The sequence below is a fragment of the Sinohyriopsis cumingii genome, chromosome 12 (genome assembly GCF_028554795.1).
Source record: "Sinohyriopsis cumingii isolate HCF-2022 chromosome 12, ASM2855479v2, whole genome shotgun sequence".
NCBI lineage: Eukaryota > Metazoa > Mollusca > Bivalvia > Unionida > Unionidae > Sinohyriopsis > Sinohyriopsis cumingii.
The window spans coordinates 109,954,835-109,968,950 of NC_142972.1; the positions used below are offsets into that span (position 1 = coordinate 109,954,835).

At 35.2% G+C, this 14,116-nt stretch overlaps 1 protein-coding gene across 1 annotated transcript; it reads right to left on the minus strand.

Annotated features, from left to right (window-relative positions):
- Positions 1-1,261: 1,261 nt before the first annotated feature.
- Positions 1,262-10,506, minus strand: LOC149787244 (uncharacterized). Its single transcript, XM_089977747.1, has one exon. It carries the CDS (start codon positions 9,809-9,811, stop codon positions 5,276-5,278), a length of 4,536 nt encoding a protein of 1,511 aa, XP_089833873.1. The 5' UTR covers positions 9,812-10,506; the 3' UTR covers positions 1,262-5,275.
- Positions 10,507-14,116: the final 3,610 nt, after the last annotated feature.

A 14,116-nucleotide genomic window follows, 5' to 3' on the forward strand; every position in this document is an offset into this window, starting at 1 on the left:
GACCCTGACAGTGCAGGACATATGTATATTGACCCTGACAATGCAGACCAGATGTATATTGACCCTGACAGTGCAGACCATATGTATATTGACCCTGACAGTGCAGGACATATGTATATTGACTCTGACAGTGCAGACCAAATGTATATTGACCCTGACAGTGCAGACCATATGTATATTGACCCTGACAGTGCAGGACATATGTATACTGACCCTGACAGTGCAGGACGCACATGATGGTGATTACATCTCACATGTTTAACAATGTTCCTGAAACTTTTAAAAACAGACTAAAGGACCAGTGGCGTACTAATATTTTGGGAGGAGAGTTTCGGGGGGGGGGGGGGGGGTCGGTCCGCCCCTGGTGACAACCAGAAGGTGTGTTGACATCAAGAGAGTTGAAACGCCAGTAAAAGTTTTCAAACAAAATGAAAAATTCGTTCAAGTTATTTCCAATTTATTTATTACAGCAATGTTGTATTCTTCTTCTTATCATGTATGCACATGCACAATGAAAATAGACATACATATATTGACCCCTGACAGTGCAGACCATATGTATATTGACCCTGATAGTGCAAACCATATGTATATTAACCCTGACAGTGCAGACCAAATGTATACTGACCCTAACAGTGCAGGACATATGTATATTGACCCTGACAGTGCAGGACATATGTATATTGACTCGGACAGTGCAGGACATACGTATATTGACCCCTGACAGTGCAGGACATATGTATATTGACCCCTGACAGTGCAGACCATATGTATATTGACCCCTGACAGTGCAGGACATAATGTATATTGACCCCTGACAATCAAGAATATATGTAGTCATTACTAGCCATCCTTCCCCAAACACAGTTGTTAGCTTTTCTTAAACCCTTCCCCACCTCCCTCCATGCATACATAATTTATGGATGTCCTCGTATATATAAAAAATTGTTCTATTTTGGGAAAAGGTGCAATAAGCAAAGGTGTTTTTCTGCTACATTAGCATTACAATAAAAACACTACAATCTGAAACATTATTTACTTACATCTAAAAATGGTTGTAAATTATGTATACAAATTTTAACATGAAACCGATATTTACTAACCTGCCAAATTATAAATGTAATAATTATAGTCAATGAGTAACATTGCAAGTACATGTGTACTAATTGGCTTGGGAAAGTACATGTGTACTAAATAAATCTGTAAAATCTGACAGAAACAAGACATTTTGTATATTATTTCATACACATGACAGAACATGGACAATTCCAATTATTTATTCAATACACATGAGAGCACATGGACAAGTCCAATTAAACTATTATATACACATTGCATACGCATGACAGAACATGAATTTCAATTCCATATACATGACAGAACATTGACAATTGTAAAATTCCATACACATGATAAAACATGGGCAATTCCAGTTATAATATTGCATACACACGACATAACATGGGCAATTCCAAATCCATACACATAAGAAAACATAGGCAATTCCAATTCCACTCTTCCATACATGACAGAATATGGACAATTCCAATTCCATAGACAACCGAAAATCGACAATCCCAATTATATTATTCCATCCACATGATAGAACATGGACAATTCCAATTCCATTATTCCATCCACATGATAGAACATGGACAATTTCAATTCCACTCTTCCATACACGAGAGAATATGGACAATTCCAATTCCATAGACAACCGAAAATGGACAATCCCAATTCCATTATTCCATCCACATGATAGAACATGGACAATTCCAATTCCAATATTCTATACACATGATAGAACATGGACAATTCCAATTCCATACACATAATAAAACATAGACAATTCCAATTCCACTCTTCCATACACGAGAGAATATGGACAATTCCAATTCCATAGACAACCGAAAATGGACAATCCCAATTCCATTATTCCATCCACATGATAGAACATGGACAATTCCAATTCCAATATTCTATACACATGATAGAACATGGACAATTCCAATTCCATACACATAAGAAAACATAGACAATTCCAATTCCACTCTTCCATACACGAGAGAATATGGACAATTCCAATTCCATAGACAACCGAAAATGGACAATCCCAATTATATTATTCCATCCACATGATAGGAGATGGACAATTCCAATTCCATTATTCCATCCACATGATAGAACATGGACTATTCCAATTCACTCTTCCATACATGAAAGAATATGGACAATTCCAATTCCATAGACAACCGAAAATGGACAATCCCAATTCCATTATTCCATCCACATGATAGAACATGGACAATTCCAATTCCAATATTCTATACACATGATAGAACATGGACAATTCCAATTCCATATACATAAGAAAACATAGACAATTCCAATTCCACTCTTCCATACACGAGAGAATATGGACAATTAAAATTCCATAGACAACCGAAAATGGACAATCCCAATTATATTATTCCATCCACATGATAGAACATGGACAATTCCAATTCCAATATTCTATACACATGATAGAACATGGACAATTCCAATTCCATTATTCCATCCACATGATAGAACATGGACAATTCCAATTCACTCTTCCATACACGAAAGAATATGGACAATTCCAATTCCATAGACAACCGAAAATGGACAATCCCAATTCCATTATTCCATCCACATGATAGAACATGGACAATTCCAATTCCAATATTCTATACACATGACAGAACATGGACAATTCCAATTCCATATACATAAGAAAACATAGACAATTCCAATTCCACTCTTCCATACATGAGAGAATATGGACAATTCCAATTCCATAGACAACCAAAAATGGACAATCCCAATTATATTATTCCATCCACATGATAGAACATGGACAATTCCAATTCCATTATTCCATCCACATGATAGAACATGGACAATTCCAATTCACTCTTCCGTACACGAAAGAATATGGACAATTCCAATTCCATAGACAACTGAAAATGGCCAATCCCAATTATATTATTCCATCCACATGATAGAACATGGACAATTCCAATTCCAATATTCTATACACATGATGGAACATGGACAATTCCAATTCCATTATTCTATACACATGATAGAACATGGACAATTCCAATTCCATTACTCCATACACATGACAGAACACAGACAATTACAATTCCATACAGACGAGAGAACAAGGATAATTCCAGTTCCATTATTCCATATACATGAAGGAACATGGACAATTCTAGTTCTATTATTCCATACACATGAGAGAACATGGACAATTCTAATTACATCATGAGGACATGAATAGCCATATAGAGGTTGATAAAATGCTTAAAAAATAAAATTACACACATACCTGACTGTTAAAAATTGAAGGAAAAAAAAGCACCTGAATGAGCAACTTGGAAATATTTACTTGCTCTACTTAAAACTGAGTAGTCTGGGATGCTGGGCCATGGGGTTTGCACTAGACTAAATATCATCATGGAGGAACAAAAAAAAAAGAAAAATAATTTCCTGCCAGTGTGCATGAACTCAAAACCTGATGTTCCAAAGTTAAATGGGAGTGTGATGTTTCCAAGTCATGTACAGTATAATTTTCCACCTTTTTATTTCAGAAATAAACAGATTAAATTAAAACAATTATCCTAATTCCATTGCTATTAGCAGGACCATCATTGGGGTTATTAAAGCACACCAATTCAGATGGCAAGTTGATACAATAAAAACATACCATTCATGAGCTAAAACTGATATCATCTTATCATGCAAATCCATGTCAGTATTTTATAACAGTGCTGACAATGGTCTTCTTTTGTAAACATCTACTGAAGTAAAGTCATTGTTAAGGAGGGACCATTTAATTTTCAATGGGGGAATCTTGTAAATGCCTTGTTTTCATTTGCAGAATACAAGACAGACATTATTCCATTCTTTACTTTCTTTAAAAAAAAATTATTTTGTGATGAGAGGGAAAAAAATCAATGCCTTGAAAAAAATATCATTATGTTGTCATGCTACTATTTACATCCAGAAATGCATATATGGTATGTATTGTGTTGATATGATTTTCTACATTTATTTAAATTTTAATTGGGAAAATACCATTAAATAATACTTACTGCTGAGTGAAGTGTCCATTAATTTTGATTATCCTTGGGTATTTACTAGTAATTGCTTCCAACTTTGTACAAATCCAAGCAATCTATATTTGAGTTATATTTTACGTTTTGATGTTCAAACATCTATTATGATTAATGCAATAAAAGTTTTGATTTTAATTTAATTTTTCTTTATCCAAATCTATCTGCTCACAGACTAATCAACTGGTCAATCTATCACTAATTCCTATTTAAATTATTGAATGGGGTCTCAGTATCAAAGGAAATGTCAATGACCAATGTGTTGTTTCATTATTCAAGGTATCCTTTCAAACAAAAGCAATCAAAATCCAGCTGTACCTATTCACAACATATTAAGAAGCTGTATTTACTTATACGTGTGGGGCCCTGAGTGGCCTAGTTCTCTAAAGAGCTCTCTGTTACGGATCACTGCCATCTCACCCCTGTCTGTGTGGGTTCAAGTCTTGGATTCAGCCAATATGGGTATGTGAGAAAACTTGCCAGTAGCCTATCATGTGCTGAAAAATGGCATTAAACCCCACAACAACAACTTATATGTGCAATTTGCAACATATAAAACAGCAACTCTCCCAAACCTCAACCCTCTGGGACTTACCTTTATTTGGGTATATCTTTTACATTTTAGCTTTGGATTTGTTTTAGCTTGGGTCATATTTTGACCTGTCCCATTTCCAGTTCAAATGTACTGCACTTCCTAATCATTTTACAACAAGTTTCACATATCTGTGGTCTTCCTAATTATTTTACAAGTTTCACATTTCTGTGATCTTCCTGACCATTTTACAACAAGTTTCACATATCTGTGGTCTTCCTAATTATTTTACAACATATTTCACATTTCTCTAATCTTCCTAACCATTTTACAACAAGTTTCAAATTTATTTCAAACCATTTTACAACAAGATTCAAATTTCTGTGATCTTCCTAACCATTTTACAATAAGTTTCACATTCCTGTGGTCTTTCTCCAATATGAACCATTACTGGATCCTTTATACCTTTGCTGTGAGTGAACACTTCAAAGCAAATTTCAAATTTAAATGTTTTCAGTTTTCTCAAGTTTGTAACATTGCATGATATTGGATTACATTGTATGACACTGTTTTCCTTTTAAAAGAACCAGTTTCATTAAACATTACAAGTTTCAGGTTTGCATGATTCATCTCTGGTATGCACCTTCATGTGTCCAATCAATGTACTCCTGTGTCGAAACATTTTACCACAAGTTTCACATTTGAATGGTTTTTCTCCACTATGCACCCTCATGTGACTCTTCAATGTACTGCATTGCCTAAACAATTTACCACAAGTTTCACATTTGAATGGTTTTTCTCCGGTATGCACCAACATGTGACTTTTCAGACTATTCCTCAGAACAAACATTTTATAACAAATTTCACATTTGAATGGTTTTTCTGCAGCATGTATCAATCTATGCCTTCTCAAATAACCTATTTCTGTAAACATTTTATTACAAGTTTCACATCTGAATAGTTTTTGCGTATTATGCACCCGCGTATGCCTTCTTAAATTTGACTTATCACCAAACAATTTATCACAAATTTTACATTTGAATGGTTTTTCTCCAGTATGTATCCTTGTATGCCTTTTAAAAGAACGACCATCACTAAAAATTTTATTGCAAATTTCACATTGGTTCTCTCTACCATGCACTCTCCTGTGCCCATTCAATGCACCACGGTGTCTGAATGTTTTACCACATGTTTCACATTTCAACGACGTTTCTCCTGTATGAACAATCATGTGATCATTGAAGCTATTTTTGTCATTGAACACTACATAACAAATTTTACATCTTAATGTTTCTTTTCCAGTCCGTTTCATCATACATGTTTTTAAATGACCTCTATGACCAAACATTTTATAAGTTTCACGTTTGAATGGTTTTTCAGTATGCAACCTCAGGTGTCTATTAAATGTGCTGATGTACCTAAACATTTTGCCACAAGTTTCACATATGAATGGTTTTTCTCCAGTATGCAGCATCATGTGACGCTTCAGTCTATTTTCAAAACTAAAACCTTTAGAACATATTTCACATCGGAATGGTTTTTCTTCAGTATGTATCATTCTATGCTTTCTTAAAGAACCTAATTCCCTAAACATTTTATTACATGTTTCACATTTGAATGGTTTTAGTCCAGTATGCACCAGCAGATGGCTCTTTAAATGAGAACGGTCACGAAACATTTTATCACAATTTTCACATTTGAAGGGTTTTTCTCCAGTATGTATCCTTGTATGTCTTTTCAAAGAACCACTTTCACTAAACATTTTATTGCAAATTTCACATTTGAATTGTTTTTTTCTGGCATGCACTTTCCTTTGTCCAATCAATGCACCACTGTGACTAAACATTTTGCTAGAGGTTTCACCATTGGATGGTTTTTCTCCATTATGTACCATCATGTGATCACTAAATCTATTGCTGTCAGTGAACACTTCAAAACAAGTTTTACATTCTAGTGGTTTTTCTAAAGAATGTTTCATGGTATGTGTTGCTAAATTATCTTTGTTTCTAAACAGTTTATTACATGTTTCACATTTGAATGCTTTGTCTCTAGTATGCACCATCTTGTGACACTTCAATGAATTTCTGCAACTAAAAACTTTATAACAAATTTCACACATGAATGGTTTTTCTTTAGTATGTAACACTCTATGCCTATTCAAGGAACCTATTTCCCTAAACATTTTCTTGCAAACTTCACATCTGAATTGGTATTCTCCAGTATGCAATTTCATGTGATCATTTAATCTCTTGCTGTCACTGAACACTTCACAACAAATTTTACATTTGATTTGTTTTTCTCCAGTATGCCTCACTGTATGCAAGTCTAGATTAACTCTGTTATGGAACATTTTACCACAAGTCTCACACTTGAATGGTTTTTCTCCAGTATGCACCTTCATGTGTCTCTTCAATCTATTTCCAAGACTAAAATCTTGATTACAAATTTCACATTTGAATGGGTTTTTTCCATTGTGAATCATTCCATGCTTTCTTAAAGAACTGACTTCCCTAAACATTTTATTACAAGTTTCACATTTGAATAGTTTTTGTCCAGTATGAACCAATATATGTTTTTTCAAATTCAAATTGTCATTAACCACATTATCACACATTTCACATCTGAATGGTTTTTCTCCAGCATGCACCATCATGTGATCATTTACTCTATGCTTTTTCAAAGAACCACTTTCACTAAACATTTTATTGCAAATTTCACATTTTACTGCATTTTCTCCAGTATGCACCAGCATGTGATCATCTAATCTGCTTCCGTCATTGAACACTTCATAACAAATTTCACACTTGAATGTGTTTTCTTTAGTATGTACTGACATGTGATCAATTAATCTACTACTGTCATCAAATACTTCATAGCAAATATCACATTTGAATGTGTTTTCTCCAGTATGCACCAGCATGTGGTCATTTAATTTAATGCTGTCACTAAACACTTCATAACAAATCTCACATTTGAATACATTTTCTCTCGTATGCACCAGCATGTGGTCATTTAATCTACTGTCACTAAACACTTCATAACAAATCTCACATTTGAATACATTTTCTCTCGTATGCACCAGCATGTGGTCATTTAATCTACTGTTGTCACTAAACACTTCAAAACAAATCTCACATTTGAATACATTTTCTCCCGTATGCACCAGCATGTGGTCATTTAATCTACTGCTGTCACTAAACACTTCATAACAAATCTCACATCTGAATACATTTTCTCCAGTATGCACCATCATGTGGTCATTTAATCTATTGATGTCACTAAACACTTCACAACAACTCTCACATTTGAATACATTTTCTCCCATATGCACCATCATGTGGTCATTTAATCTACTGCTGTCACTAAACACTTCATAACAAATCTCACATTTGAATACATTTTCTCCCGTATGCACCATCATGTGGTCATTTAATCTATTGATGTCACTAAACACTTCATAACAAATATCACATTTGAATACATTTTCTCCAGTATGCACCAGCATGTGGTCATTTAATCCATTGCTGTCACTAAAAACTTCATAACAAATCTCACATTTGAATACATTTTCTACAGTATGCACTGGCATGTGGTCATTTAATCTGCTGCTGTCACTGAACACTTCATAACAAATTTCACATTTGAAAGCTATTTTTTCAGTTAATTCTGTTGTGTGATCATTTAATCCATTGTTGTCATTTAAAACTTCATAAAGTTCACATTTGAATGAGGTTTCTTCAGTATGTTCCAACATGTGATCATCCAATCTACTGCTGTCACTGAACATTTCATCACAAATTTCACATTTGAATGCGTTTTCTCCAGTATGTACCAACATGTGATCATCCAATCTACTGCTGTCATTGAACGTTTCATCACAAATTTTACATTTGAACGTGTTTTCTCCAGTATGCACCAACATGTGATCATCCAATCTACTGCTGTCATTGAACACTTCATAACAAATTTTACATTTGAATGTGTTTTCTTCAGCGTGTCTTATTGTATGTGTTTCTAAATTATCTCCATCATTTAACAATTTATTTAAAGTTTCACATTTGAATGGTGTCTCTTTGGTATGTACCTTCATGTGTCCATTCAATGTACTCCTGTGTCGAAATATTTTACCACAAGTTTTGCATTTGAATGGTTTTTCTCCACTATGCACCCTCATGTGACTCTTCAACGTACTGTAATGCCTAAACAATTTACCACAAATTTCACAATTGAACGGTTTTTCTCCAGTATGCACCAACATGTGATTTTTCAAACTATTCCTAAGAATAAAAACTTTATAACAAATTTTACATTTGAATGAGTTTTCTCCAGTATGCACCAACATGTGACGCTTTAGTCTATATTCAAAACTAAAACCTTTAGAACATATTTCACATCGGAATGCTTTTTCTTCGGTATGAATCATTCTATGCTTTCTTAAAGAACTTTTTTCCTTAAACATTTTATTACAAGTTTCACATTTGAATGGTTTTACTTCAGTATGCACTAGCAGATGCCTCTTCAGATTTGAATTCTCACGAAACATTTTATCACAAATTTCACATTTGAAGCGTTTTTCTCCAGTATGTATCCTTGTATGTCTATTCAAAGAACCACTTTTACTAAACAATTTATTGCATATTTCACATTTGAATTTTTTTTCTCTAGCATGCAATCTCCTGTGTCTACGGAATGCACTCCTGTGTTTAAACATTTCACCACAAGTTTTACATTTGAATGGTTTTTCTCCATTATGTCTCATAGAATGTGTCTTTAAATTATCTCTTTTTCTGAAGCATTTTCCACAAATTTCACATTTGAATGGTTTCTCAATAGTATGCACTAACATATGATCATTTAATTTATTGTCGTCACTAAATGTTTCATTGCAAATTTCACATGTTGATGGTTTTTTTCTGGTATGCGACCTCTTGTGACCATTCAATATACTTCTGTGCCTAAACAGCTCACCACAAGTTTCACATTTGAATGGCTTGTCTCCAGTATGCACCTTTACGTGGTCATTTAATATACTGCCGTCACTGAACACTTCACGGCAAATTTTACATCTGAACGATTTCTCTCCACTGTGTCTCACTGTATGATGTCTTAAATTATCTCTGTTTCTAGACATTTTATTATTAAGTTTCAAATTTGAATGGTTTCTCTTAACTATGTACCTTCTTGTGTCAATTCAATTTACCAGTGTCCAAGTTTTACAGTCAAACGGTTTTCCTCCAGTATGTATACTCGTATGTGTTGTTAAAGAACCACTCTGACCAAACATTTTACTGCAAATTTCACATTTTAATGTAGTTTTTTTTTACTTCAGCATACAGCCTGTTGTGTTGAATATATGCCTCCAAACTTCACAAGTTCCGGTACTTATCAAAGCCGAGCGCATTATGGGATTGATGATCACACGTGATAATGTACTTTTGAGAGTGTGGCTTATGTAAGCTGAATTTGCTTACATTGAAACGTGCACGGTGGAGAGAAAGTTGGCATACCTCTATACTACTTTTTAAAACTTTAACACACTGCTTGATGTGTCGGTTCAATGTATTCTTGCAAACTTCACAAGTTCCAGTGCTTATCAAAACCGATTGCTTCTTTTCGGCATTATGGGATTGAGGACTATAGGGGGTGCTCACCAGTTGTAATATACTTTTGAGAGTGACTTATGTAAGGTGAAGTTGTTTGCTTTGAAACATGCATGGTGGAGAGAATGTTGGCATACTTCTATCTGCTTTGATGTAATATGGCTTATATTTCTCTGGATATTGTACTTAAGGAAATTGTACACTATCCAAACCTACCACAAAGTAAAATGACTGCTCCCTTTTGCTAAAAAAAAAATACAGTTTGAAGTACACAATCTTTAGCACCTACTGAATTAGGGAAAATGAATTTTGCACACCTAGACAATACAAGCATCTGAAAGTGCAATGGATGAATTACCAATTATATGTGAAAAAAATTATGGGCTTCTTTTTGTTTTTTACAATTTACGTCTGAAGTCCTGGAAGTGAAAATGAACAAGTGGAGCTAGGAGTTTTTTTAAAAGATGCAGATCTGGTGTAAGGCCAAGCTATATATTCTCTAACACATTAAACCCGTCAATCATACATACAAATAATGGGAATTAAAGATTCTTTAAGTAATGCCTTATATATAAAGTTCATTTTTTAAAAAGCCAGTATAACCAGTGATGACACCCGGGGAAATTGTTTTTATTCAAAATTATAAAATAGGCAAAATACGAAACTTTAGAGCGCCACCATAGGCAAGATTTACTAATGTCCGAAATTGAGAAACTGAACAGGGTGCAAGCTACGCAAGTTTGAAACTGAGGATTTAACAACGGAAGTGCTCCACATAACATTGGCATTTACATTATACAAAACACGTTACCATGTTTTGCTTACAATAAAGTGAACTTAGTTTAAATAACAATCAAGAGATATCAAAGAATTACCTTATCAAGTCATACAAACAGCAGCAAAGGGGGTGAACCCACCTCAATAAATCCGAGAAAAGAAGTCTATACGGCTTACCTAAACTGAGGAAGGTTCCATTTTGAAGAAGAAAAAAAGCTTGGGCCACCTCACTGCTGGGCAAAAAAGTCTATACAGTCTATCTTAACGGAGGAGAGGTCGCGCCCTCGTTTCTGCTGTCAATTAAAATAAAATTATAACAAATAATGCTCCCAGCGCTGGAATCTCACACAGCTAGATTAGCTCGAGAGCGACTAGAAGCAATTAAGAAATACATTCCAATGAGGGATTCTGTTAAGCAAAAACTGCAAGCGTGTCAAGAATCACAAGTTGAATTTGCAGAAGGTACAGAACAATTGTTTAAACCTATCACAACGGTTACTGAAAGAGTTGCAACAGTAAACTGAAAAAATAGCAAAGAGGACTAAGAAAACAAAAAAGACTTTACGAGAACTTCCAACTGAAATAGCTGCAGCTCAACCTCCACCCGTCAATGAAGAAATCGAGAACATTCTTGCTGAAATACGTGATATCAAAGATCGCATACCAGAAACAGAAACAGAAACACAACAAGCAAGGACCAAAGTTGATATAAAAGATACATTTACCGAAGAAAGGATTAACATCATAAAAAATGTTAAAAACACAGATGCGTTAGCTGAGTTTGCCGTGCAGTGTTTTGATAATCGAGAAAGAGTTTTAAAACCCAAATATATCGATGATTCTATAAGTTCTGATAACTGGTACAAATGGATATATCGCATATACTATGGAGTTGATCAGGCTAGAAATAGTGATGCTAGATACATTGCGTTTATTAACGCAACAGACATATATATTTCACGGATACAACAACCACAATTACATCTTTCTTTACCACAATCACAACCACCGCAACACAAGAAAAAAAAAACAACAATCAAAACCTCTTCCACCAGAAAAAAAACCCACAACCATCTCGACCACAGTCTCCAGACATTTTTTACGATGCACCTAGCACCGGTCCTACTGGTAGCGGTTTTACTACAGGAAATGGTCTTATTGCTTGTCCTAACAATATTCTCGATGACTAGAAGTTCTCATAGGAAGAAAATGAACCGGTAATACTTCTAATTAATGAAGCAGCTGATATCTGTCGACGATTATTTCATGGTGGTATCATAGACATCGATATTTATCGGGAACTTATTGATGAAATCGCGGACGGCTACTACAACGATTAAACGAATAAAGAACAAATAAGATGATCATACACAGCAATGGTCACCGCAGACCCGTGATGGTCAGACTAGTAAACTCACGATTACCTGTTTACAGCGCTTATTACCGAGATGGACTCGGTAATGTTATCAAGCGATTATTTGCAAGGATGGCTCCCAAAGCAGCGCCAATCGCGAAAGAATTATCAATGAAAGTCATCGACGTTATTCGTGAAAAAGCTCCTGGTGCAATCAGCAACGTTGCTGTTAAGGCGTTTTCGGCAATCAAGGACATAATAGCACGATTAATACGTAAACGTTAGAAGGTTTGCCACAAGTGGTTCAACAACAACCAGTGAAATTACCAAGCACCGAAGTTATGCCCGCGAATGTCAGTAAAATAATAAATCAGGCTGCAAATAAAAAAAGTAGCAGAGTTGGCTGTTGTACCTTCCGTTAAAGAAATAGAAAGAGAAAAAAATATAGCTGCAAGTCTGATAGCAGGAAGGGATCTTCGTGTTAGACCATAACAACTATAATACAAATGTTCAAGCGCATATCCCAAACAGCATTTGACGTAAGTAGTTAAGTGGGCCACCCTAGGGACAATGGGAATTAGCATTACAGACCCCCCCCCTGGGCCACTCTAGGGACAATGGAAATTTAACATGGAGAAAAACGCTGGGCCACTCTAGGGACAATGGGAATTTAACATGGGGAATAGAGTTTGGGCTTGTCTAGGGACAAGGGAAATTAACATGAGGAATAGAGTTTGGGCTTGTCTAGGGACAAGGGGAATGGAACAGGGGACTATAGTGTGGGTCTGTCTAGGGGCAATGGGAATTTAACATGGGGAATAGATCGTGGGACTGTCTAGGGACAATGGGAAATTTAACATGGGGAATAGATCGTGGGACTGTCTAGGGACAATGGGAAATTTAACATTACGGAAACCCCTGGGGGATATAGCCTCAAGGGAATTTAACATATGGAAATTGAACATGGTGGATCTGTATAGCGTCAAGGGGAATTGAACATGGTGGGACTATCTAGGGACAATGATGGTAGAGGGTCAAACACAACAGAGACAGAAACATACATACACTAGTACAAGCGTGGGATTTATATATAAAGTATTACGAAGACCTGAAATCTTGCTGGGGTGTTCAAAAATTTGCATAATTGTAATGATGCTATAAATAGCTATAATCAAGGAAATGCTCAACGACAAAATGGATGTGACTAAAAGTAACGTTAAAATGACGAAATTGTCCCAGAATTTAAAGGAAAATAAACATATCCCCGAAAATTAAGTTACAATGGTTTAGACTAAAATGGATAAAATTAGTAACTACTTACAATATCAACTTCTGTGATGATCGTGGATAAATACCTATGTATCTATAATCAGCTGAAATTCCTATGAAATCCCACTATCTATTTATAGCTCCAACTTGTGGGTTTTTCCTTTGGAAAATCCCACTATCTTTTTATAGCCTCAGCTTGAGTGACGTTCCTGTTTATGAATTCTAGTATATATGTATAGCTACAAAATGTGGAAATCCCCAAGTCGATATTTATAGTCTCAAAATTTCCAGCGTCAGTGACGTCACTGTACTGAACACTAGGGGATAAATGGCAACAGTGTTGCAAGTGGCTGACCTGAATACGCGCTACTGTAGGTAGGTAGGTAGAGTGTATCTGATAGGAATAAAGTGAGTTTTATAGGGACAAACAGAGACC

Bases quoted from the DNA above. Each gene is read 5' to 3' on its own strand.
- LOC149787244 (XM_089977747.1), bottom strand. From the start codon at position 9,811: ATGTCTAGAAACAGAGATAATTTAAGACATCATACAGTGAGACACAGT.